Source organism: Bombus fervidus, chromosome 15, assembly GCF_041682495.2.
Source record: "Bombus fervidus isolate BK054 chromosome 15, iyBomFerv1, whole genome shotgun sequence".
NCBI classification, from domain to species: Eukaryota; Metazoa; Arthropoda; class Insecta; order Hymenoptera; family Apidae; genus Bombus; species Bombus fervidus.
In genome coordinates, this window is record NC_091531.1 from 8,168,980 (window position 1) to 8,196,835 (window position 27,856).

Consider the following 27,856-nt stretch of genomic DNA (forward strand, 5'->3'; position numbering starts at 1 on the left):
TGGAAGAGTCTTATGTATTTAGATTAGAGATTGTTACTTTGTACTTGTTTGTTTAGAAATATACAGAAATATACACACATTGTGCATAGTAGAAGTTTAATTGTAATGTCAGTCTATGTAAGGAAATTGGCCTCTTGCCTTGTGATTCCTTTTATAGTTACGCTGTGATTAACAATAACAATCATCAAACTATTGTATGTACTTTCTATCAAACAATATTCACTTTTTATTCTGAAACTAAGACGAAAAATTAAAATAAATATTCAATGAGCCATGGTCTGTCTCGTGTTTGAAGAACTACTCAATTTCTAGAATTCAAATGAAATATTCAAATAAATATTTAATGGGTCACAATCTGTCACACGTCTGAAGAAACCAAAAGAAAAAAAAGATCATCAAAAAAAGTGATCAAAATAATCATTAGCAACGTCCTAACGTGTACCTGAACGTCAACGTGATCGTTAAGGCATTCGAATAATAATACCTAACCTCTAAACTTAGCAGGAGGATTTCACGAAGCAGTTGACGCGTCTTATACACGCCAGAAGCCCATTGTCTAACCCGCTATTGCTCCTCGATATTCCATTAAGGCGTTCGACAAAGCGTCACGCGAGCTAAACCGAGAAAATGGCCCTCGGAAGGGAGCCATTTACAGGCAACCATATGAGCGTCCTAGAAAGGGATGTGCAAGCCTGAAAACGCGCGATACGCTCTCTATCAGTACGTTTAGTATTCCTCTTAACGACGTTGCTCGAGACGAAAATGCAGATCAGAAATTGGGATCTCGATGGAAGAGCCTGTGCAACGTACGAGGTCTGACGAACGACAGGAAATTTGACACGACCGTAACGACTATCATGTCGAATGAACTTAAATTGTATTCTGATGGCAGGAAGAACATGTAGAAGATGCCATCGAGAAATTGTGCTCGATGGCATTTTCAGATAAGACGTTCGTTGAGTTGCACGAATTCTGTTGATGGTATTGGGTTCCAGGATGAAGTGAAGGAGCTAAATTAACCTATTGTGCTCTATGGAGGTATACACATTACCCAGGGTCGATTTCAAGTTTTCGAGGTCTGGGACTATTGACACAGCGGAGACCTTCGTAGAATTAAGTGGGAAGGAGTTAAAATGAAATTTTATGTAAATGTGAAATAAAACCTATTTTGTGATAAGTTATATTTAAAATTTGTTAGAAGACATTATACACTTTTAAAAGAGAGTTGTCCATTTTTCAATTTTTCCTAAATTAAATGAATAAATTAATCATTATAATCGTAATATAAAATGTATTCTTATTGAATAGCGACGCCCTTGGAAAGGCAAGACTTGAAGCTATAGCTTCGCCTGAAGCGGCGCCTCACATATGCAGAATGTACCAGTAACCGTGGTACAGTCGGCAAGGAAGTAATTCTGTATGAAAAAATAAACTAGAAATATGGAAAACTATTTTTTCGTATGGTGTTTTGTTTTTAATGAAATCAAACTTGAAAGTTTTTTTAGTATATATTTTACATATTTAGTACATATGCATCCATTCATCTCCCTTTCAAACTGGAAATCGGAAACGAGCTTAACTCCATTGATAAAAAAAGTGCGAAAGAAGAATAAAATATTTCGATCGAATTTTTAATTGCACGATCCTTTAATAGATTTTAGCCAAAAGGGAGAAGAGAGAATGCATGGCTTCCTTTAATTAACAGATCCATCGAGCGCTAATTGCTCAACTTAATTGCTTATGAAAAATTATTTTTTTCGCACCGAAGGAGTAATTTGCAATGAAAGAATCCATTAAAAGACCATGAAAGAAAAGATTCCTACATCCGTGAATTGAACTAGAAATCGCAGTTTCGCTATGAATACGAAGGGAGAGGCGGGGGGAATATTGGATTTCCCTGATAACTGAGAAGAACTTCTTTATAGATGTTCATTGTTTGATGTTTGTTGAGTACACGGATAGAAAAAAGCTACGATGGAAAGAATCAAAATTGGATTGTACAATAGCTAACATCAGGCAAACAATAAAAAAAGAGTAAATGGATTAAGCTAATTTGCTAAAATTGCCCATGAAGTGTGCAATTTGTCTGTCAGTTTGTTCTGATGTTTGTAGATATAAGAATTGAGTACGTGAGTTTTACATTATATTTTTGTAATATATGGACAAATCTAAATATTTGAATTTCTGGCTTTCCTCTTGACCATAAGAATTACAAATATTCTAAGTACATATATGTACATATATATATATTTCAATATATATAATTTAGGAAAGTAAATACAATAACTGCCATACAAGAACTGTTTTAACAACGCAATAACAATTGTTATTTCACGGAATTGTATTAATCATTAAATTTATTGATAAGGTATTTTATTTGGTAAAATATTTGTGTTTTTATCCCCAGATATGTCGGCAAATATACACGTTCAATATACACGTTGCATATATCGAATGTAGATAGTGTTATTGTTTACTAAGTCGGTAATGTCGCGTATGTTACCTGCATAAAATGGTAAGAAGCACGTTGTAAAATACCGACTTCAAAAAATTGTTTAACTCAATCATCGAAAACAATTCATCTGATAAACAACTTCTAGTGTTTAATAGAAAAAAATTACAACATTGGTCATGGTTGGAGTTAATTTTACTATGAAATAATACTGATTGCCCAGGTCTCAACACGTGGAGGTTGCTGCAGAGACCTAACCCATATAATTCTCTGTGAGACGATATTCCATATCTGTATCAAAATTTTACCCTTCCATTACTAAAAGGATAAAAAACATCAAGCGAGGGGATAAAATCAAAAAGGCTGAATCGATCGAATAGTGTGTTCTAGCGTTTGGTCGTGCGATAAAGTAAAACTTCTCATGCGCCGCGAGAAACCAAATATAAAGTGATAAATTCGAAGAAGGATAGAGATGGAGTCTGGTGCTTTGTTCCTCACTAAAGTAACACGTCGTCTTGGCCAATAGAACGACAAACCGAGTAAACCTTAAATAGGAATGGAATCGTTGACTTTAATTTCAGATCCAGTCAGACCTAGCATTAAATGCTCAGTCGGTAACAAGAATCTTTTCCATGAGTTTCTAATTGCTTTTTTTTGGATTATAAAAGAAAAAGAAATTGATGTTGTTCTTTTTTATCTTGGATATACGAGTTAATGGTGAAACGAAGATCAGAAATAAAACTCTTAAAAACAATTTAAATCACGATATACATCTTACATAGAATTATACGACTTATCTACTTTACGCTACTTTATCTACTAAAATATCACTCTTAAATTATGCATGCACTTAATTACTACTATTATATCTTACTTATATATTAACAGTTCATACCAATATTAAGCACTTATTTTAAAATACCCTACTTAACCATAAATCTAACTTAAAAGTATCTTACCTACAAATGTAAAAAATCCCTACCTAATTGAAAATCTTATTTTCGAAAAATATTTTCATGAGCCCTATCTATACAAATATCTAATCGTAGTGAAGCGACTGGAGGATGGGGAAGGGGCAAGAACTGCTGTATAAAATCTTGGATACTTTTCATGCATCTAGAGTCGTTACAGTCGAAAACACTCAAAATAATAGTGAACGCCCCATGGTATGTCAGAAACAAGGATATACGCAAAGACCTAAAAATACCAATGGTCAAAGAAGAAATCAACAGATACGCAAAAAAATACAAGGAAAGAATGACAACACATCCAAACAAGCTGGCTGCTGAAACGAACAAAACCCATATAAAAAGAAGACTAAAAAGAAAACATCCCACTGATTTCACTAAAGAAATAAAATAAACAAACTCGAAGATGGTATCCTTCTGGAGGTAGCCATCCACATGTTATTTAGCAATAAAATTAGAAAAATTTACCAAATGTCCAGTTGGACAAATTATAAAGTACAAATTAAATAATAATTAAAAAAAACTCTAAATAAAGGACACTGAAAAAGAAATGACTCTACCAGCCAAAAGGGCCATCAAAGTATCCACTCGATATGAACCCGAGCAAACCGTGAGTGGAATGTGAATTCTATGTATTTCGCAACTCTAATTTATTACACGTAACTTACGAGTGCTTTATTACATTTTCAATCTTAATCAATCTATTATTGACAAAAAACAAAAGAAAAAAAAATGGAAGATTCCCGTGTGAATTATTTATTTGCGCAACACTAATAGTTATTAACCTATGCACTCAGATGTTTCAATATTCGCAACACTAAAAACGAGACATCCAGTGCTGCCATCTGTAAGACTGCTGGTGTAACTGCATCGGATGATGCAGGATCGTGTTTCCACAGTCCAGTGGAAGAAGATTGGGCATAATACAGGCGCAACTCTACTTCATTTGTCAACGCAACTCTAATTAGAAAATTCATCAAAACAATCGCGATGAGAGTCCGCAACACTAATTCTTAAAACCGAAATAAAGTTAATTGAAATATCGTGATACTACAAATTGCAACATTATAAAATTAATGAAAAGTTAGCGTTTCTAAATTTAATTTTAAACAACAGGTAGCGTGTATTACTCTGTAAACAGTTCTAATAACTCAAAATCAAAATTACTAAGGACAATCGCAATGTCATAACTCGCAACACTAAAACAAACACGATTATCGTCATCTCGCAACTCTAATTCAAACCATAATCAGTCTCCCGTGACGCTAATAGGAAGCCGCGAAACTTCCCCGTAACTCTGACTCGATTGTAATCAATCTCTCGCAACACTAATGAGAAAAGTCACGATTTGCCCAATATGGCGGTGGACCGACATGTACATCGGTCAAGAAAGAAAATATTACAACTATAACTACAGATGGTAAAAGCGAGCATAGTAACAAAGTAGTAACATTAATGACTTGCCATGCTCTGGATAACCCAGAGGATGGGTAGCCATTGGTAGTTGCCCTCTTGAGTGGCAGTTTGCCGGGCCTCTTCGGCATATAGCCTCTTCTTTCTTCGAGCGCAATGCCCGCTGAAACTTAAATCTAAGCTCGAGACTTCTAAATCGCAAACAAAAAAAAAACTTATAAAGGTGAAATAAAAATATAAGCCGCGGAAGCTGATTGAAGTGCGCATGGACTGGTCAACGATCACAGCTGTGATCGTTGCCTACTCGCATGTGCGTGCTCAAGCGATAAACGTTCGTTTCGAGCCCACTCGCGACCGCGACCGCGAAATTCAAAAAATCGATAGGCAAAACCAGAGACGAGAGCATGCTCTACTCGTGCCAGTTTCACCGTTGATTTTTCAAATAAATTTCCAGAAACAGGTTGGTCACACGAAAACGCGCCTACCCGACCTGAGACTGTGCCAACCTGCCCGGCCCTACCTACTTATAGTTAACAGACACACCAGAAAGTATACTACCTATCCTACCTAGCCCTGTATTTACAAAATGGCAAAACAGGCACACCAACACACTCGCTCCACGATTCTCACACAAACACTCGGGCGCAAAGGGCCTACACTAGAGAGGACGTCCCGGGACGCCTCCGACACCCGAGCTTAACACACAACATGCACACTCTAATTTACGTACCGTTTAGCTGAAATCGACTGACGAAGGCTAGGGACCATTGCGTGCAAACACAATAAAAATGAAAGAATAAAAAACAAAGAGTGTGTCTATCTTTCAAAAAAATATTATATGGTACAAAATCTGGTATCATTTATTAGAATTTAATGACAAAATTAATAATATTGCTATCTACAATTCCATATTTAATAGCGAGTCTATTTCTACAACTTGTGATTGAAATAATTGTGTAGATTTATTTCGTTATTATTTAAATTTATAGTGTACGGAATAATTGAAACGACGCAATTCCACAGCCTAACAACACACACACAATGTGGAAAGTACGTCGTGCACGATACACTAACGCGTCGTCAGTCGCTCAAACATTATTATTTTATCAATGGTCATCGTACCCATTGCCTTTCTCCCACCCAAGTAGCACCTGGACACGTGAGCGAGATCCTGGCAATGATACGGAAAGGATCAAATCTGAAAATCCTAACTAAAAAAAATATTAGTACGTCTGTTTTGTATTTAACGGGCTAATTTTTCTGCATTCTGCATCTTCAAATTTTATTTCAAGTTACTATTACTGTATTTTCTATTTTAACTAATTGAATGAATTACAAAAATTCTAATACTGAAATTATTTATAGAAAACATAAACAAGACCAAAGCAACATAATGATTCACTCAAATAACTGACTTTATATTTTAATTAATTATTAAAATTCTAATTTTCTAATATATTTTTAATAATTCTAATTCATATTAAAACAAAATATTGACAATGAATAAGAAGTTTGTTTAATAACTGACTCTAAATTACATGTTAATGCAAGCCTCAGGCAGTCGCTTCGTCAAAGCATAATTTCGAAAGCACAAAAGCAATGTTCAGAATTTGTAGCTTTGATTCCAAAATCTGCCAGTCGCGAAGCTTCTTCTTGCACAAGAAATTGAATACATCTTTGTACGGTACGAATTGAACTTTAATATCTTTATATTTTTTTAATTAATACTTAAATTCAAATATGAAGGACAAACAATTACATTCTTTAGAATATTATGTTCAGAGAACACAAGATGAAATGAAAAGAAAAATTATTATTGTCACTATCATTATGCAATAATTGGAATTTTTCATGCAACGAAGTCGGAGGGTATCCGATTTCTCTGCAAGGAAATATTTAACCAAGTCATTTCAATACATATTATTTATTCAAATATTCACATTTTATTTATATATGTATATTTGGCTTTTGCAAATATTTAAATTAATGTTTGATATAATACTGTTTATATCAATTAATATCATTATATTAATATTATGTAATAATATAATATTTCAATCGTCAGTGACATTATTATTAATATAAAAAAAGCGATGTGCAAGAAGATCTATCCTGAACTAATATATAAAACACAGATAAGAAAATGTTACTACTCACGGGTATAATAAATACCCGTGGTCACTATGCTCGTCAAAAATTCTACGTAATACAACCAGTCACCCGTGTCGATTCGGACCTTTCATCCTACGACATGATTGAGTGACTAGAGGAACAAAAATGCATGCAACTTACAATTACATGCAAAGAACGTTGTCCTTTATATTGTTGTGAACCAAGGAAAGTCATCGTGAAACCATCATTAAATCAAAGAAGCGAGATCTGGAAGAAATTTGTAACAAAGTTTTAACAAATATCTGTATTGTAATTTCTTCTTAAAAACAGCGTTAATTATTTGAAAAATTTGAAATAATGAATTTCATGAAATTCTAATAACACTAATCCATTCAAGAATGAGTTTAAATTTGTCAAATTTCGATGAAGTTGTATTTTTTAATTAGTAATAATAAACACAAGGCATAAAATTAAATTTAAAATACAAAGGTAGATACTTACATTCTCAACTTTTGAAGCACTACTAGGTCCTTTTGATGGAACAAGAAGAGGAAGGAGTGAAAATCCTTTAACAAAAAATGAATTATTATAATTAGTTCTGGAACACACAATGATGATTGTTCAAAAAATTTAAGATAATGAGATGTGGTACTCTATGAAAACTTGAAACTTTAATAATAAAAAATATTCTAATATTAAAATTAAAAATCTGACCTTATTCTTTAATAAATATGTAATTACAGCAAAATACAAAGAATAATATTAATTGGGATAAAATATGCAAAGATTCTTACATGCTTAGTTGCAAAGCACCACTCCATCCTTCCCAATGAACAGGAAACAGTGAAAAACCTATAACAAAACACGTGAAAAATTATAGTCTGTTCTGAAATATATACTGCTTATTGTTTAAAAAGTTAAAAATGATGAAAGATAGAACTCTATACAAGTTTTAAGTTCTGACAATAACAGTTGAAATTCTTATAAAGACTGATTACAATTAAAATCTAAAAATTGTAACACTAAAATAAAAATTTAAAATCTAAAAATGATAAGAATTTAATGATTGCCAAACCATGTTAAACATTTCTATTGTATATTTTAATATTGAAACTTTAATATTCTATTTCAACAGAAACTATTAATAAATCAATTAAAATACGAATAATAAAATAAATTAAAGTACAGTATACAAAAATACTTACATTCTTGAACTCCAGGAGAGGCTTTATCCTCTTACGAGACCTGCCACTTTATCACCGAAAGCGAATGTTTGAGAAAAGGATTCATAAAAAAAAGAAAAATAAAAAACTACATATTACCGCGCCCGTTCAAATAACAATCGGCAAACACATTGACTCTAATTTCTTGTATGATTATTATGATGAAATTTAATGAGAGCTATATGCTCTAAAGAATATTGAAAATAATATAACGCAACAAACACCGACTCTAACGACCGCATTGCGCGCGATCACAAAAATTCTCTGAAAGAAAAACTTTATTAAAGGGTAGGAGTTAAAGAAAAGAAGCAACATATTTTTTTCATATCTCTTTTTCTTCTAACAACTCCGAGTTTGTTCATGAAAATATTGCTATTATATTAATAACATCAAATATTCAATTAATACACTAAAAATATTATTAATATTGTTAAATAATTGTTAAATGTTTACGATTTCATAATATAATTGATTTATAAAAATTATACAGTGAATGTCCGCCATTATAGTTTCGAACATAGTTTATACCGATAAAATATGGCGCGCCCTTTTTTACAGTTAAACAAAGCTGCGTAATACGAAAAAGACGCGATGCGCAAAATATGTTCAAACCTATCAGTGAATATCAAATGTAATTAAGTAATATAATAAAATAATTTCTTTAATATTGTCTATTTCCATCTTAGTATTCGTAATGAACCACGAAATTAATTTAGAATTCTGTTCTATTATGTATCAATTATATTAAGATTATGAATTGGTCGTTAAAAATGTATACTGATCGAATACTAAATAAACGTTACCAATTGTTCAATAATATTAGAAAACAAACGTATAAATGATTTTGTCTCTATTAAAATGAATCAAATGTTACCAAATCTCCACGAGAACTTGTTGAATTTATCGCCGATCACCTTTCATCCTTTTTCATTCCGCGCCATGTTTGTTAATTTCGTGGCGTCCTTCTAATGTTTCCTAAGTTCCCTCATAATCTGCTGGTGATCTCAACAAAGAAAGACCAAAACAATAGAATAAATGTATTAAAAGAACAAATTGTACAAAAATGAAACAATGGTCAAGGTTAAACTGTTTTTTTAAAACTCATTATACGAGCTACCGGCAAATGTGACAACTAAAAACATGGTAACACAACAAAGATAATCAAATAATAGGTAATAGAAGATTGTAATAAATTATTGAGTAGAAACGTACGTTAATTAAAAAATAGCGTCGGTTTCAGCACTAAAAAATGTTTATAACAGAGAGGAAATTCCATTCTATTATTACACTGCAGAAAGACAACACCCATCCCGAAGTAACAATAACAAAAACAAACGTCCAGTTGCTTCGAGTTTCGACTCTAAACTGACCCCCGCGCCACAGCTTATGCAGCGAATTTCGGTTTAAAGAAGTAGAAAGAGAGAAATCATCGACAAGTCGAGCGCGTACTGGTATGGTAGTCGCCAAATTCCTAGAAAAGATACCTAATATGCTTTCGAGAAGTAGCGTATCATGTTACAACTAAAGAGGTCCATACGTTAGACTGAAACGCAAAGAAAATAAACATGCATGAGCTAATATAATATTAACAAAGAAAATTTATCGGTACTGAAGTATTCTCACAAATTTTAAATTCATTTATCTTTGATTTATGTTTCAGTACTCAGTTAATAAATCAGTATATTTTTTTTGCTATTTACATACAATGTTGTAAAAGCGTATAACATAAAATATTACGATACAGTTTACAGATATCAGAAATAAAAAATTTGTTGATTTGTAATTTATCAAGAATAAAATATTTATTAATTAATTATGTACTGTTGCCTAAGCATTACAAGGTAAACCGAAGAAAGATGCATTTTTAATTTGCAAGAATATTAGACATATTGGATATATTGACAAGAGCAACAATAGATGCTAAAGGGAAATTTCGTATAAATTCGTGTAGAGGAAGGAAAACATGCAGTATCAATTATTAATTAAACATTAATCTTCAACATATTAAACTGCTTGAGACATATTATTTAACAAACGGGGTATCGGGTAAAACATCAACTTTTTTAAAAAAATTACCATTTTAGTATTTTTAACAATAATTTATAAGGTGTCCGAATATTTTTGTGGGATGAAAATTCACTTCGTTCTGATATTTCTTCTAATACTTAAACAACGGTTTGTTTGAAGTCAAAAGTTCTTTAGTTTCTGACACCTAGACATACTATACCTCAATAGACTGCAAAACATTTTTGTTTTTTTATGTGTATTTATTTCAGACATAGAACATAGAAGTCAAAGTTATACTAGTGCCCGAATATTTTCGAGACCAACTGTATGTATATATATACAGTTATATACAGTTATAACTATATGTAACTCTAACTTCGTTTTTACTATATTATTCAATCATGTAGTTAACTTTCATCAACTATTATTATTTATATGTAATATTTATTCACTGATAGTAATTATTTCTATATATATATATATTTATACGTTATGAATTGTCGATAGCATAATTCTAATTAATTCCATTGTCAATATATTATTGTATAATAACTTAAAAATGAGAGAACTGCTTCATATTCTCACAATAATAAATTAAAATTATTTTTGAAAACGATTATTATCTAAATCTCAATATATAAATATTATATATTATAATTTCATAACTAATGTGTATATTATACAATATATTAGTAATATTAATATTCTCCATATTCTTTGCCTCCAACCTGTCAATATATGTCCTATCCAATGTTCATATAATATAAAAATTCCATAATTTATAATTAATAATCAAACAACGTGTGATTGTAATTCGTATTTCAAATTATTTTAATTCCTCAGTATTGAAGATGGCACTACCAACAAATGTCAGCTCTATGCGTTGTAAAATCAAACAAAGGAACAGTTCTTCCCGGTTTTCCGTCGAATGTGGATTGTTGAGCATTATATAGATATGTCGAAAAATGCATTCTATTTCTTTGCTCTTGATTGGGCGAAAGAGCAAAAGAAGCGTGGTATACTTGTCCCAAGAAATATGAAAGAACTTTCATCACTTTGTAGCGAAGACTGGAAGGTGATATATTTCATATTTCGGCAATTTATTTAACAATTTATTTAACAATTTATTTCAATAATTTAACTGACCACGTACCATTCTTTGAATAAAAAATATTCCAATTTAATAGATAACTCTAATTTAAAAATATATATAATTATTTAAAATACTTACATAATATGAACATTTAGAAGAATTTGAATGTAAATGTTTGTGTTAACATACAAAGGTCATTTTAACAGTAGAATAACTGACTGAGAAATTTTTCAAACTAATTTTTTGATGTCCCTATATATAAAGTGATATTCAAGAGAATATGTGATATTAATGATTTTTAAGTTATTTGTTGATAAAATTTTTTAATGGAAAATATGGTATTTTATATAATTTTATGTTATTATAGAACCTTCCTCCACATGAAAAGGGAATTTATAAGACTAAAGCAAAAGATAACAAGATTAAAGGTCAGATGACAGTAGGTAACAGAACTACAATTGGTGAAAATGTAGCTCAGCTAGAGTTAGAAGAAAAGAGAGAGGAGGAATTTCAGCAAAATATGCTTCAATACATAGAATCTATAGTTTGTATGGGTGTACAACATAATAGTAAGTATTCCAAATTAAATCTTCTTTTCTAATAAGAACTTATAAGATATTGATTAATTATTTAACATTTAATATTGTCATTTGTTACAGACTTGCAAAATCTAAAATTCATATTCATACATGTCAATTGGTTTTATAGAAGAGACGTAGGAATTAACAAGTATGACTTTTGTCCTGCAGAATTTGCAGTTGCAGAATTTAGTATACAAAATGGTATTCAAAACATATACCATGAAATATTAAAGGTAAAAATACCTTTAGGATGGAAAAGAGATGCACTAGAAACCAGTCAGGAAACACACCAAATCCCTATAGAATTAGATGATGGAGAAAGTGACTTCGCACTTATGTTTGATAAGTTCTCCAAATTTATGAAAAGTAATAAGACTGGGAGAAGGTATCCTCCATTGTTCACTATGAAAAACTTATGTCCTGTTGTGGAATCACTACTACAGAGATTGAATGAAGCAGGCGGTAACTATGAATATTTATAACAGTGTACAGAAGATAATACAAAATTTTGGCAACGTTTTTAATTAGTAATTGTATTTTAGGTGAACCTGTTGACGACTATCTAATCTATTCGATAGAAGCATTGTTTGCAGAACTACGAAACGCTGCTGTACGGAGCGTAGACAATCGTAGCATTCCTCTTGTTCTTGCTGAAAAGGAATTTGCAAAAGACTTCTTATCCAATACACGTGGCTTCGAGTGTGAAGTATGCATACAAAAAATACTTCCAATCAACAATACTATATAATACCCTTAATAACAGTTTATTTTGGTTTCCATATAGTTCCATAAAATTGTAGATGTACCTCAGTACTGCAGCAAATCCATAGTAACAAGATGGGGTATGACAATTTGTGATTATTGCTGTGAATACATGAATATTGAAATGATCGAAGGTGTGCATTGTCCATACAAGAATTCCCTCGAATTTAATAAGCAAGATGCTGCTAATGAAAATACTGATAACATTGATCTGAAGATAAAGGCTTTAAAAATAATTGAAAAGAAGATAACAATTGCTGATGTGAATGGAGTGAGTAATAAATTGTTGATTTTCATTATATAAAAATATGTGAGAAAAAGAGAGAGAGAGAGGGTGATATTGTTTCATATTCTGACAAATATAAAATTTCTTCAATATAATTAGGTATCTGCAGAGTATAGGACTAAGGTATCTGCACGATCTTACAAAGAAGAGCAAAATAGACGAATGGAGAGTAAAGTGGACATAATTGATCATGCTAAAGCTGGTACATCCAAATCCAACACTGCAGCTGTAAGTACAAGTGTTTCAAACTGTTGCGACTAAACTTCCAAGTAGTTGATTAGAACGTACAAAATATACAATTTGAAAATAATTTATTTCTCAAACTTTTAGCTAAATTTGCCAATGCGACCATTGCGTGCACCTAAAACAATGGGTAAGTATATTTTTATGACCTACTTACATCGATTCTGTGCGATATAACTAAATATTTTATAATATTTTAGCTAAAGCTCTTAGTGGAACACAGGAGACCTTCGACCTTTTAAACGATGTTACCAATTTTCCTCCAATTGGTGAGACATTAATTTCTAGAAATTATTTTTTTCTTTTTAAATATATTTTATGAATTTTCAATTACCTATATTTCAAAGGAGAGTTAAAAAGATATAATGTATACAAGAAACAAAAAAATTATAGCGAGTATAAAGAAAATGTCAATGAAAATGTATACTTTGTACACGGTAGCCTTGAGAAATCACTTACCCTTAATGGTGAGGTTAGAGTTTGGCTAGGGTTAGGTTAGGGTGTCCAACTATTCTACTTTGTGTATAGAGTGTAAGAAAAATATTAGTACATTTGATTATATCCGTATTATTAATTTATTCGGTGAAAATTAATTAGATAAAAATACCACATAATTGACTTTGCCTTAGAATTTCCAAAAATTTGTTTATGATATGCAATATCTTTAATTACATAATCTCTCTTAAATCAAGGATAGAATCAGTCTTATGAATCGTGATATATGCTTGTCTTACACCCTATACATAAGTAAAAGTAGTTGAAAACCTCACCGCTAGGTGGTTTCTTCCGAGTACCGTTTCTCGCTAGGAAATTCGGGAGATATGGATGTTATATTCGGAAAGAAAATCAGAATTGTTATCGCTTCTCGGCCTTATGGCTAAGATCAAAGTGTAGTATCTGTTCTTATCAGCTTAATATCTGATACACTTCCCATTGGGAAGTCAGAATATTAAACTGATTTTTGGAATCTGACGGAGAGTTGGTGCTTGCTCCACCTCTGTCGTAAGTCAGCCTAGCATTGCAGTGCCGCTAGGATTGGCTTGATAATTTATTTAAAAACATAAAAATCTTTTACGTTTATTACTTTGAACATTATTTTAGTTAAGATATACAAATAATACTTGTTTAATTGTAGTACCTTTTTATCTACAAAATGTGAAAGTTAATTATAGTAATTTAAGAAAAATAGTGCACAAATAATTTCAGTAAAATATATTATAATAAAACATATTGATATTTTTCTTTACTTTTTACGGATTATATGGTACAATTTATGTGAAGTCTTTCTAATTTTAAAATCTTTATTTGTTTCAATATAGGAGGACGAGGTACAGTTATTAAAAAAGATACTACAAAGTTCAAGTTGCCCTTGGGCAGAGGTAAAATTTTATATATTAAATTGAATCTTAATATATAATTACGTTTAAAGATTTTATAATAAATTTTACTTTACATTTGTGTGCAGGACGTGCAAAATGTTAGGACAGATAGCTTTTGGTATGAAAGAGATTGGACTTTTCTGTGACAACAAATTCGTATGGAATCTTTGTTATACGCTCTTACAAATAAGACTTACATAACTTTTGTGTAATTTGTTTTATGAAAAAAGAACAATATTTTGTTACAAACTTAGACATAAAGAAAGATGAAGGATAAAGACACGATCTGTTACCAAAGTTCATAAAGAAAATATACGATTAATTTTTAATAAAAGTGAATTTTATTATCTAAACCTTGAATCTCAGAATAATTTGTAATTTTGTTATTACAAGATTTAGAATGCTAGATTGCTTTATAAAAGTTTTTGTGATTTTAATTCTGGTTCTGTTTTCATACCGTTGTGTTTTGGATATCTCTTAGACTATGTATAAATTTTATTCAAGAAAGGTTAAAGTTATTCAAGAATGCGAGGGTTTCCATAAATGATAGTATTTCGTGGAATTAGTCTTACTTCTTACAAGTGGCTGATTCGTACATTCTTCGCGTGCATGGCTGACTCATACATTTCGAATTGGCGACGGCGTGCCGCCAAGTTAGATAACTGTCTATGTATATATGTTGTTGCGAAACATAATATGTATAAACATAAATTATTTATTAAAAATAAAATGGATGGAATTCATTTAACAGACGTTAATTTTTAAGTCATCAATATGGTAATACTCTATGAACATATAGTTTCTAAACTTGAGCCCGAAACTGATATTTTATAGAAGTCGATAGTACATATAGCTCCATACTAATGGAATTCTTTATTATACGTTATATTTTTGTACTTACACTTAAGTAAAATTTTATTATTCAGAAAAATCCATAAAAGAATGGCCTGAAATTATTTATTCATTATCAATTTCATTGGCTAATGGGTCGATATTGTTTGGTCACGAAATATAGATATTCTCTTAATTATAATTTCGTTTCCTCGTCTGATACCTCCATAATGTTTCTGCACCTCTGTTGATAGCAGAGCAAATAAGTAGGATTTCATAATACAAAGAGATATGCTTAATTTTCCGTTCTTTTCCCAAGTATATACATATACCTACTTCTCTTGAATATACCTTTACCAATATTTTGATTTTCCGTCAAGTTGCGATCAAGTTTAGCAAAAATCTATAAGGCAAAATGACGATCGAAGAGAGATTCTTTTATCCTTTTCTATAGTGCTTTTGATAAAAATATAAGACATTCAAAATTATGTAAGAGAAATAATTGTATATAATTTGTACCAAAATGTTGTTTTTATATGCTTATTAAATTTGTATTAAAATAAACACAACTGAAGGGGAAATATTGTATATAAAAAAATCAAATTATCAAAATAATTGTAATTACGTATTATTAATATTACATTACGGGAATTTATTACAAGGTATAGACGTATATTTATTTTGTATAGATTTTGTTTATATACAAATTTGGTTATATTTACATCGTCTTAAATTTTATTTACAAAATGAGAAATTCTTACAAACACCAACATATAAAACAAAATAAAAATTAAGGATTCAATTTATCCATATTAATAGTTTCATTCATACTTTATTAATAATATAATACAATTACCATCAATGACAGAACATTATGTTATAACACAGACGACTCGTATGTACTTGTAACTACATATATTTATTAAATGTAACGTCAGATTTCAAGTATGATATTCAGTTTACTTTGATCTGATATACATACTGAAATACATAATATGTAAACATAAAGGTTAGAATTCGCATTTAAGAGAAACAAATTTCAATTGCAAAAAGGATACACATTACACATGAGAGAATCAATGCATACAGCGAAGTGAATGATACTTTTGAAATAAAAGACCGCTATACTGTATCACGAAACAAACGTCATCAAGCAATTTTCTCTGACACAATCGATGCATTCGGCTTGGCTTAGTAACACAACACGTCAGTACTTTGAAGATGTCGTTAGGTCTGCCTGGACAGGACTGAACCTGCACACTGCACAAAACCTGCACCGACTTGTTCCTAATTCCTGAGAAGGTTCCTGAATCATCCGACCCGTCGCGTTGGAAACAGATTTAAAATTCGCATCCCGTTGTTCCGCGAAAAAATAACTCCGCTCATACTAATAATAAATAAAATAATTTCGTTAGTAATTAATTATACAATGTCTTATACTTACAACATAAAATATGAAATATATCTTAAATTTGTATTTTGCTAACACTTCTCAATAATTGTTCAATTATTTAATTAATTCAGGAAGGATTAATTACAGATTGACATTCACTCTATTACTTATTTTGAATTATATTAATTATATTCATGAAAAGGGTTCATTATTATTATTGTAATTATATACCGAATATTGTAAAGATTATTTATATATATAATATTATTATAGATAGATCGTGTGGTCGTGTGGTCGCGTGTGTGTGTGTATGCGTGCGTGCGTGTGTGTATGGCATGTAAGACAGTGCAATTTTCTGTTTGCAAAGTGTTTTGCATTGAATTAAGGTATGCGTCGGTATAATAGAACCATTTGAAAATTTTCATATAGCAAAATTTTTTTTAACAATTGTAATATATACTGTTTTTGCAAACAGATATTAAATAGACTTCAGTGCTTTGCAAAAAGCAGCTTTATTTATTTAGTTACGCGTTTATTTTTATATTATTTTCTATTATCTGATCTTTCAGTAATTCTGCCAATTGTCGGTAGATGGTAGCGCGACAACTGTTCTGACAGTTCCAAACTTCATTTACTTTTAAAACTATTACATTTATTAATTTAACAGTACAATCAGTAATCAAACTTCAACGATAAAGATATTGCGATAGTTATTTCTTTGGAAAATTAACAGTCCTAATCATATAACAAATCTAATATTAATAATAAATTCGAAAGAAATAGCTTAATTGCTGATTGCCGTGTTTCCGCATAACTGTTTCCAAGCAGAAAAGAACAGCCATCTTTTCGAAGAGATGATGCAATCGATGACACATATCGACCGTATCTCTGATCGCTTAGCGAATCATAGAAATTGTTAACCGTGGTTTTTGGCGAACAAAATCGGAAAACAAAATATGAACGAAAACGGTTCTACTTTAGCGATAAAGTCAAAAACAGTTCTCATCAAACTATAGCCTATCGGATGTTAAGCGAAAGCCGCCAGCTGGGAGTGCTATTTTGAACGAAGTACAGCGTTGCCAATTCGTGAGGCGAACAAGTTCAAACACGTGCCCCGTGTTTTGCTCTTGGAAAGAGATAACTGCACAGCCTGGCAAAACAGAATGTTTGCTTTTCACTTGGTTCGCATTCATTTCCCGTTTTTGTCCGCAAAACCACCTAAAAAAACGTAACAATAATTCTACACTCCTTAACAGCAAATTATATACTCGACATATCTATACCTTACAAACTTGTGTCACATGTTTACAACATTAAAACATGCAAATATATATTCAAACGAAGAGGGAAACTTAAATCTGGAAACAACCGAAGATATTATATGTTATAGTATTCCATATTTTATTTATCCTTACCCCAATCTGGTTCTCTTTTACAAAAAGTTATGATAATTTGATAATTAAGGTAATTATATGTTATAATGTGCATTTATGTAAGATTATATTTTAATTTTGGAAAGAATTTTGCAAAAGACATGTTCAAGACTTCGAGAGTCACCAGCTGGACAAGAAAGTTCAGGTTCGTCGGAGGACACGTGGCAACGCAGCAACTGCGTGAGCCGAGATGCGCGGCATGAATAGCACCGCGACGTTGATGGGCCGGCCCTATGTCAGGGGAATGGTGGGGGAAGGGAAGGGGTAAAAGTTTCCACGACAGTGGGGATGGACGGAAACGGTGAAACGAAAGGGGGATGCGATACCGCTCTGCGTGTGGTGGTCGTCGGTGAGGGTAATATAACCGAGGTAATGTTACCAAGTTGCTGTTTACGGAGAGTTTTTGGAAATTTCAAAGGGGCACATCTAGTTTCCCGGTTAAATTCGAAGCGCGGCAAATCGAATCGTCCAATCGTGATTATGGAACCGCTATACGTTAACTTATACGTCGGGGAACATATGCTACATGAGAATCGAACTAACGGGAATAGTTATCTTGGAAATACGTATACATGATGCGTTTTGCAAATTATCGAACGCATTGATAATATATACATATATCGTATACGCTTCCGCATGGAACTTTCTGCGCGCCAATCGATTTGAAACCCTGCCACTGCAATTTTTCTGTCTCAGAACGGAAATTCAATATTTTACAAAAATACTTAACGTAACGAGTGATTCCAGTATTTTCATCAAACATAAGAAATTTGTTAACAACTGAATCGAAGGACGTAGGACTAAATTAGAAATATAAAATGTTCAGACCAATATTACGTTGTAATTACAATGCATACTAATAGCTCGAAAAATTACTTCTATGCAAGTGGCTGATACTTATCTGGTTCAAATTCGAACAATTTACTGAGTCGAAAGCAACTTATAATGAAAGATGTAGTAGGGTTAAGTTCAAATCCTAAAATGTTCAAAGACCATTTATAGACCACACTAATAATTTAAAGAATTAATTTTGTATAGGTAGTTGATAGTTATAACTCAGACTTAAGAAATTTGTCGTTTCGAAAGTAACTTGTAATAAAAGACATAGCAGAGTTAAGTTGGAAATCTAAAATGTTCAGAAATTACCAATACTATATACATTGTAATTATGAAATAATAATGGTAATAACTTTAAGAATTAGTTTTATATAGGTAGTTAATACTTATAGTTGAAACTTAAGAAATTTATCAAGTCGAAAGTAACTCTTAAGGAAGGACGTTAGCAGGGCTCGGTAGAAAACCTAAAATGTTCAGAAGTTACCACTACTACATTATAACTACAAACTATACTGTAGCAATTTGAATGATTACTTTTACCTCTTAAGGTATAATAAATAATTTTTCTATAGTTATAAGGTAGATTAATAAAGGTGAGTTTATAGGTTAAGGAAGGTTCCCAGATAAATAAATTGCGTTGCTCAAAAGCACTCGGTTTGAAGATTCTCGAGAAACGTCGGAGTATAGTGGTAGGCGCATTGGTGACGGTGAAATCGTGGAGGGGACGACCCCTCCTGCCCTACTCCGGAGCGCGCAACGTCATTGTGCCGTGTGGGGCCATGATCGTTGGAGTATGTGTGCGTCCCTCGAGCTACGCGCAGACCTACCCAGTAAATACGAGGCTTCCGTTCCCTGTGCGTGTTGAGTGTCGAAACAGTGCGTAGTTAAAGGAAGTGGTAGACTTTCGTCTTCTTGACATCCCGTGGTCACCGGCGTGTTCCATCATGCCGTTGAGTATTGGGGTTAACCTAAGAGTGACCGGACATTGTAATCAGGGCGGTCGTAAGTACATGGAGGACATGTTCAGCGTGGCCTTTCAATCGACACCGGATGACAAAGATCTGGAGTATGCCTTTTTCGGGATATTCGACGGCCACGGTGGCGGCGAAGCTGCCACATTTGCAAAGGAACACCTGATGAACGTTATCGTCAAGCAGAAAAACTTTTGGAGCGATCGGGACGAGGATGTGCTGCGAGCCATCAAAGACGGATACGTGAACACGCACTATGCGATGTGGCGGGAGCTTGGTAAGAATCTTATTTCCGCCATTTGTTCCGTTATTTCTACTACTTCACTCGTTTCCCGCCAAATTTCATCACTTTTCACGCGTATTTACAAAGAAACTTAATGCATCTACTATTTTTTGAAGAATTTCTCTCATTGTCCCGCGTATTTCCCCCACCACCTGTGCCCGATTAGGTTAGAATTTAGGTTATGTAATCCGAGCTAACCTGAAAGTTCGAACTCTGAGAAAAAGTAGTTGAGAGAAAATATTCGATATCTTTTGTTTTTCTATGGGCAATTTGTTCGTTATGAAGCAAAGAATCATAGAATGTGGTTTTCGACAGGAATTCTCAATAAAAATATATATTGACGAGAATGTATTTTTGTGATAGACAAGTGGCCGAGAACCGCATCCGGATTACCATCTACGGCTGGGACCACGGCTAGTATAGCCTTCATTCGTAAAGGTAAAATTTACCTGGGTCATGTAGGAGATTCTGGCATAATATTGGGATACCAAGTAGACGGTGACCCTCAATGGCGTGCAGAAGCTTTGACCAAAGACCATAAGCCGGAAAGTGGGCCAGAAATGATGAGGATACGTGAGTCTGGTGGTAAAGTTGTTAGCAAGTCTGGAGTTCCAAGAGTTGTTTGGAACAGACCTCGTATTGGGCACAAAGGACCTGTTCGAAGGTCAACTCATATAGATGAAATTCCGTTTCTTGCTGTTGCTAGATCCTTAGGTATATTGCTACTAAAATATTAGGGAAAAACCTATAAGAATGTATGGATCATTAGATGATTAATAACCTCGTATTTTATAGGTGATCTTTGGAGTTACAACTCAGAGTTGAACACATTTGTTGTGTCTCCAGAACCAGATGTTAAAGTAGTCGCGATTGATGTGGAATCACATCGTTGCCTTATTTTTGGAACAGATGGTTTGTGGAATATGTTGACACCCCAAGCTGCAGTGGCTATTGTCCAAGCTGCAGATAGACATAATGAGAAACATCTGATTGCTTCTCAACAAACATGTAATGGGGTATGTTTAAAAGGAACTTGAATAAGATATTAAACATACAAAGACATATTTGTAATTCCTATTTTAAACAGCAAGCTGATAATGTTCAACTATGGATAAATCCTTCGAAAAGTCTAGTAGATAGAGCTTTGGAGAAATGGTCATTAAAGAGGCTACGTGCAGATAATACAAGCGTGGTTACATTAATGTTAGATCCACCAGGTCCATCTCGTAGTGAGGTATGTATTATTAAAAGTTATACTTCAACTCTTTAATAATATCATTAAAAGAAGGAAAAAATGATTTGGAAGATACAAAGCAAGATATTGGTTAGATTGATAAACAAATTTGTTTTTTTGGTTCTTAAAGATTATATTGAGCCAGAAAGAGTGTGTCGTGACACATCGTACTATGCATACACCTACTGCTACGCTTGCAGAAGCTCCAACAAGACATAACTGTAATCAAGTCTCTTCAAGCATACCAAGGCCTTCTCCTATAATAAATCATTATGTTGATCTTAAAATACCAGCTTTTTCAGATGAAATTGAGGGGAATCAGAAGGAATCATATGTAGAAAATATATGTACACCTCTAGAAAAAATTGAAGAAAATCAATATCAAAAAGATGAAAAGCATGCAGATATCTCAGAAAATTTGGATGATGGAAATGTTCAATCTGCAGAATTATCATCCAATGAAATATTAAAGAACAGTATAGAAGTAAATAGTCTCGAATTTGAGGCAGAAGTAAAAAAGACTAAGACCATCGAGGGGCAACCAATAAGGACAACTGAAAATAATACACTAAATGAGCAGAAAAATTCGAGATCATCTCGGCAATCACCTGAGATAGAAATGAAAAACGATCCTGACGTTTCAAATGTGATACACCAAAGTGCATTTTCTAGTGAATGTAATGGTACACATTCTTCCACAGTCGCTACTAGTACCACAGAGAACAATGAAGTAGTTCTAGCGAGTACTAGCTGTAATGAGAACGAAGTAAAAGCTAACATATTAAATGGATCTCGTCACAGACAGACAACATTATTCTCAACCTCAAGAAGAGACGTTCGAAGTACAAGAAGGCTCAGCTTAACTGCACACTCGCGAAATACTTTGGGGGATGCTGGTTCGTTGGAAACGAAAACATATGTAAATTCTAGACTTAAATCGCGTAGTACAAAATTGTCGGTATCGGGAAACACGGTGGAGGAAGGTGTGAGAAATTCGACGAGCAAAACTAGCGGTAGTGCTGTTTCTACTAAACGAAGACACAGTGCAATATCACAGAGTGTAGTTAACACGATTGAGGAGTCATGTATGTTACAAGAACCATGCGTTAAAAGGAGGACACGTTCGGAGGATCGTCCAAACCCGGTCGACGAGAATGATCCAGCGAATCAAGCCACAAAGGACGCGAGTAGTAGTATGAGCTGGCCTAGCACGGATTCCAATATTGCTCGTTCTACGGCTGTTGCTACCACTGTACCTGTACAGGAAAGGCTGTCGTCGCTAAATAGCTTCCAAAGAAATTTGGAGAAAAAAGCTACGCCAGTGAAAGCTATCAGAAGGCCGTCTATCAAAGGTCTGTTGAAACAATTGTGGGCTGCTAGTCTCAGCGCAAGAGAGTGGGATCAGGGAAGAAGTAATAGATCGAATAATTGTAACGAGCGGAGGATAAAGCGAACCGTGTCTATTATAAGTTCTTCAGATAATACGACTGTTCCGCAACGTTGGCTCAGGTTAGTTTCCTTATCGTTTGATCTTTTTTTATCGTGTCTATTAATTTGTATTTAAACTAAGCTTGCATTTGCATGAAATGATTTTGCAATTCCTTACCTGATATATCTGTATTTGTTTTTATTCCAGGTCGGATACTATCGCAGCGACACCTGTAAAAACACTACGCTCACGTAATGTAGACATAACTGGTCACACGATATCTCCACAATTAGTACATCAGTACGGAATAGTAAAGCAAAGTCGGCTCTCTTTACCGTGTAAATTGAAGCATTCTAGTAATAATGGATTTCTACAGTCAAGTAGAGTAAGGTCTTCTTCCTCCTTGTCGTCCAGTATAAAGCAAACTAGCAGTAATACTGGGAACGGAGCTTGCTCTACGATTAGCCCTGCGAACACCGGATGTAATTCTAGTTCCGGAATGGCTAAGAGAGTCAAATCACCCTATAACCCAAGTGCTAGGTCATTAAGCACGCGATCTCGCATTAAACGTCTTGGAAAATGAGGTAGGGTAACGTACATTAATTACACTGCTTGTTACATTAAACAGGGTATTATTTCTTACCCTCAACAAATTTTTCTTCACTTTGCATCTTGCTTTTCATCTCCATGGAAAGGTATATCTAGTTGAGAGAGATTAACTATTCTCGTTTATACTGTTGCATTTTATCTTGAAACTTGAAGATGCTATAGGCAAGCTCTTGTCTCAATTTTCCAAATGTCTCGGTGGAATTGGGTTTGCATTTTACGGACCAATTGTTAAAAAAAGCAAAGAAAAATAAGAATCATCAACAATTTCCATCGTTTCCTATTTTAGAATAGTTTTAACTTCTTCTTAAAACAATTTGTTAGTAATAAGTATGTGAGGACGCTAAGTAGGAAAACAATTTTCTTATCGATACATAGTAAAGTTTTACTACTTCCACGGCACACTACGGGTCAAGAGTTGATCGTATTTTTCATATTTGCATAGTTTCACACGTTGAAAGATATTTAGAATCGATCGAATAGTATAACGTATTTCTTCATGTTCCGTTTGGAAAAATGCATACATTAATACGATTATTCAAAACAAAATATGGCACGTCCATACGGATAATCGAGTAACTCTGTTTTTATACGAAGGAAGATCATTTAATGTGAAATATTTTGTAGATACATGCAGATACATTAGTATTACACAAATACAAAAGCTTTTGAATTAATATTTAACAATTTTCTTCAGTGTTCATTTTTGTTTCCCAATCTTACTTAGCTGCCAACTGGGCGACTTTTTTCAATGTTATTATTTCAGCAGCCGTACTCTATCTCTATCTCTATCTATCTATTTATCTCCCTCTCCCCCCACCCTCTCTCTTTGTGCTTCGAACCATCTTAAACTCGTTTTTAAAGCAACGAATGCTTCTGAGTGTGTAGTAAGCAATAAGAACGTTACTAATAGGATCTAATCTATAAATGCTAATAATAACCCAAAGACATCGTACATACCTACATACAATGAATAGCGATTAGAGAGAAAGAGGAAGCATAACCGAAATGAAAACACAACATACATACACGCATTGGACATAAACACATATTTCTCTTGCTTACATCTTAGACAACCCGTTTGAATAATCGAACGTTCCGTTAAGTAATCGATGTTCCAATAATCGAATTTTTCGTTAATCGATCGTTCCATTAATCGGGGTTTTAATAATTGAGGTTCTACTGTCACGTCAATCGTAAATTGCATGCGTATTTCTTTTCAATTGTATATACTATTCCTGCAGATTATAATATATACATTGAAATAATCTCTACTGTTATCCACGTATGTAATTTCCCGAATGTAGCAATATTTCCTTTTTTTCATGCCGTAGTGATAATTTTTGAACAGTTTTTGATTTTCAGAAATCAGTGTTATCGGTTTTCAAGTTTGAGTAAAATATTCCTCTTTCTCAAGTAATAGATCACCATGCTACTTTGTTTGAATAGATTTTGCCATCAGAAAGCTAACTAGGTACATTTTTATCACTTTTCACTTTCTTAAGAAAATATAGCACCTTGTAGGATTAAAATGAATACTATAATCTAAACATTTGCTTTATCTAGTAATTATTTTATAACATATTAAGACTTTTATTATTGTTTAAGATTAAAAAACCAGTTGGAACCCAGTATTACCAACAATTGGAACAAGAAATTACTATTTTAACATAAGTAAAGTTAGACCTTTTACAATGTAATGTATAACGAATATTAAAATATTAGAGAGATTGTACAATACATTGTAGATGATATTGTAAAGGACAATTTATAAAAACTTGAATTTGTTGCATGAATAGCTCTTAAGACCTGTTGGGTACTAGGTCGAAAAGCATAGTTTTAAAACAGGTTCTGTTAAAAAATTCTCTTTAAATAATTTCCAACTTTTTGAAACCAATAAGGTGGTGTATTATTATCATTAATTGTCAGCTTAATATTAAATGATTCCTTTCTTAATTCTATGCTTTCTAATGTTTGACTAGCTTGTTAAAATGTTAATTGTAAAGTTTGAGGAAGCTTGAAATAGAAAAAGATAAGGAACACGAACATATGTATAAAATGTGTGAGTATGAGAGTAAAAGAAGTAAAGGATAACTGTAACTACAGAGTGCGTATGTGGTTTGTAGAAATTATTTTGAATGATTCCTTTACATGTTCCAGTGTTTTACGTGGGAGCGACTTTCAAAGAGGATTAACAAGTCATTAAAGAGAAAATGTGATTTGCTTACAGTAAGATTTAAAAAAAAAAAAAAAAAAAAAAAAAAAAATGAAAATATCTAGTACGTAGGTACGTAAATCAGCGATCCGCTTTGGCCAAACATGGAGGTGACTGTTCAAGATTCGTTCGATCGATATTAAGAGGAAACGGGCGTGTATAATCATGAAATTTGGATATTTAACTTTATACAATGACAGCACAAAATCTAAGAAAGTCTTTCGATATAATAAGGAAAAAAGAAAAAAAGGGACTCGTAGGTAGTTCGATTTTATTGTATTCACTATTGTAAGTATTTATTCGTTCGCTTAATCACGTCGATAATTTTGAATAGTGTCTACCTTGGTACGAAGCGGTACGAAAAACGACTGTCTGTTATGCGATACAAAATTTAGATTACATTTAGAGCAGCTGAAAAAAAGAGAAAACGAACGGTTGAGTGAAAGAATTGAAAAATTTATTTGTTTATGGGTATACAATTATTCTTTAACAAATTTTAGCTTTTTCCCGATTTTGCAACGATCAGAAGGCGGTTCATGTATATTTTTATGGGTGAAACAGGGCAGACCGTGGGTACTGAGAAAGAACGGTTGGCAGAGTCGCGTTTTGCTCGAAAAAATTTACAGGAGTCGCCTTTCGAAGTTCGCAAAATTAGAGATCTGTTGAACAGTGAATCGTTAAAACGATGATCGAGATGCAGATGTTTCGTATAATTGTGTGCTTAAATCGTTAAATAGAAACATATTCTATTGGAGGCTTTTTTTCATTTATTACGAATGCGGTGATTATTTTTAAGTTTATTTAAAATTTGCGAATAACGTGAAACTTACTTCAGGATAATTTTAAAAGTTTGGTTGCATGTGTGCTGAAGTAATAATATGGTCAGAGAGATTGAGATGGTAAATTCTCATCCACGTGTTACAATTTTGTTCCATATGCATATGTATGTCCTCTAGAGTAATGTTTGTTAAAGATTAGGGGGTGTTTTATGTTAAAATAAGATTATTCATAACATGATTTTTAGTTAACTTCTATCTGTTGGAATATTTTTTATAGAAATAGTACAGTGATCATACTTGATGAAAATTTACCATCTCTCTGGGATTATTTGACCAAGCGAGAAAAGAAAATGAAAACATTCAGAAGTGTATGCTTTTACGAATTTATCAATATTTTTATATATTTCCGTTTCATTATAGACAGTGCAGAGAGAGACATAATTATTTCAAAAAACAGAGAGGAAAATAGTATGATAAAGGAAAGAAAATAATGACACGTGCCTACAATAGTTACCATTGAAATTTGTATATATATATGTATAAAGTGTATTCATACATATATCATGAGCCAAGAAGAAAGTAATTTTCTCATTATTACCCAGTGAAAATATAAACACCAAATGATAAAAAGGAAATATATTGTAAGGTAGATAAAATCTGAGATACATAAAATAAGGACATTCACTATCTCTTCTTGGTGCATGCGATCAAGTAGCACTATCTATACATATAGATATACTGTATATGTATGTAAATATATATAAATATATAGGCGCATATATATACATACATATTGTAAAATAAAAACGCATATATTTGTAAGTCGTCTACATGTAGATATAATTAAAAAAAAAAAGATTTAGATGATTGTGCTCATAGGAGACATAAAGAAAATCTTCGCTAGCGTTTATTTATATACATAAGAAATTATAATAGTAACGAAGGAAAAGAAATGTAGAAGTGGACGAGGAAAAAAGGATCCGTCTAGTTCTGCGCTTGTAGATTTAACATTCGTTACATAGGACGTGAATTAAAAACAAATAAATAGAAAAACTAAGTATTTTCTCTGAGAGTCGAAATAAACGGGAAAAGCAAGAAATAAGATTTAAGAAAGGAACACAGAATTGTATAGAGAGTGGAAATTTATAGCGGTTTATCTCAGGTTAAGCATAGGTTGAAGGAGGCATACTCGAACAAATGTGTGATCACGTTTCAAATCTGTATATTTTAATTAAATAAACTGAAATATACAAATGCTTTTAGTAAAATATTTTCTTCGCGAATACCAGCATAAGCCTTCGTTGTACTTTGCCTAGAAACTTGAAT

The 27,856-nt window shown here is 32.6% G+C and overlaps 2 protein-coding genes, 1 long non-coding RNA gene and 1 other non-coding gene across 5 annotated transcripts; 3 read left to right on the forward strand and 1 right to left on the reverse strand.

The window, feature by feature from the left end:
• Positions 1-11,071: 11,071 nt before the first annotated feature.
• On the forward strand, positions 11,072-14,808 carry LOC139995097 (protein maelstrom). The gene is made up of 10 exons (XM_072018264.1): positions 11,072-11,250; positions 11,636-11,837; positions 11,928-12,311; positions 12,392-12,555; positions 12,634-12,882; positions 12,997-13,125; positions 13,228-13,270; positions 13,341-13,409; positions 14,460-14,519; positions 14,606-14,808. Exons 1-10 carry the CDS (start codon positions 11,104-11,106, stop codon positions 14,620-14,622), a joined length of 1,464 nt encoding a protein of 487 aa, XP_071874365.1. The 5' UTR covers positions 11,072-11,103; the 3' UTR covers positions 14,623-14,808.
• On the forward strand, positions 13,998-14,189 carry LOC139995372 (U2 spliceosomal RNA). Its single transcript, XR_011801967.1, has one exon. It is a non-coding gene; the product is annotated as a U2 spliceosomal RNA (small nuclear RNA).
• Positions 14,809-16,162: 1,354 nt separating the features above from the next.
• Positions 16,163-18,950, reverse strand: LOC139995099 (uncharacterized). Its single transcript, XR_011801863.1, has 2 exons — positions 18,159-18,950; positions 16,163-17,961 (listed from the first exon to the last, which is right to left on the reverse strand). It is a non-coding gene; the product is annotated as an uncharacterized lncRNA (long non-coding RNA).
• Positions 18,951-19,811: 861 nt separating this feature from the next.
• Positions 19,812-27,786, forward strand: Pp2c1 (protein phosphatase 2C). 2 transcript variants are annotated; one of them, XM_072018260.1, is made up of 7 exons: positions 19,812-20,261; positions 20,631-20,981; positions 21,063-21,283; positions 21,355-21,501; positions 21,632-23,010; positions 23,138-23,514; positions 25,697-27,786. In XM_072018260.1, exons 1-6 carry the CDS (start codon positions 19,958-19,960, stop codon positions 23,511-23,513), a joined length of 2,778 nt encoding a protein of 925 aa, XP_071874361.1. In that variant the 5' UTR covers positions 19,812-19,957; the 3' UTR covers position 23,514; positions 25,697-27,786. The 2 variants fall into 2 exon arrangements, with proteins under 2 accessions (XP_071874361.1, XP_071874360.1); XM_072018259.1 differs by having other exon boundaries at positions 19,813-20,261; positions 25,145-27,786.
• Positions 27,787-27,856: the final 70 nt, after the last annotated feature.

What these genes read in the sequence shown, in the direction of transcription:
- LOC139995097 (XM_072018264.1), top strand. Translation starts at nt 11,104, where the DNA reads ATGTGGATTGTTGAGCATTATATAGATATGTCGAAAAATGCATTCTAT. An exon ending in TTTGTAGCGAAGACTGGAAG is followed by an intron (nt 11,251 to 11,635) that starts GTGATATATTTC and finishes ATGTTATTATAG; the next exon opens with AACCTTCCTCCACATGAAAA. An exon ending in TACCAATTTTCCTCCAATTG is followed by an intron (nt 13,410 to 14,459) that starts GTGAGACATTAA and finishes GTTTCAATATAG; the next exon opens with GAGGACGAGGTACAGTTATT.
- Pp2c1 (XM_072018260.1), top strand. Translation starts at nt 19,958, where the DNA reads ATGCCGTTGAGTATTGGGGTTAACCTAAGAGTGACCGGACATTGTAAT. An exon ending in TGCTGTTGCTAGATCCTTAG is followed by an intron (nt 20,982 to 21,062) that starts GTATATTGCTAC and finishes CGTATTTTATAG; the next exon opens with GTGATCTTTGGAGTTACAAC. An exon ending in CAGGTCCATCTCGTAGTGAG is followed by an intron (nt 21,502 to 21,631) that starts GTATGTATTATT and finishes TGGTTCTTAAAG; the next exon opens with ATTATATTGAGCCAGAAAGA.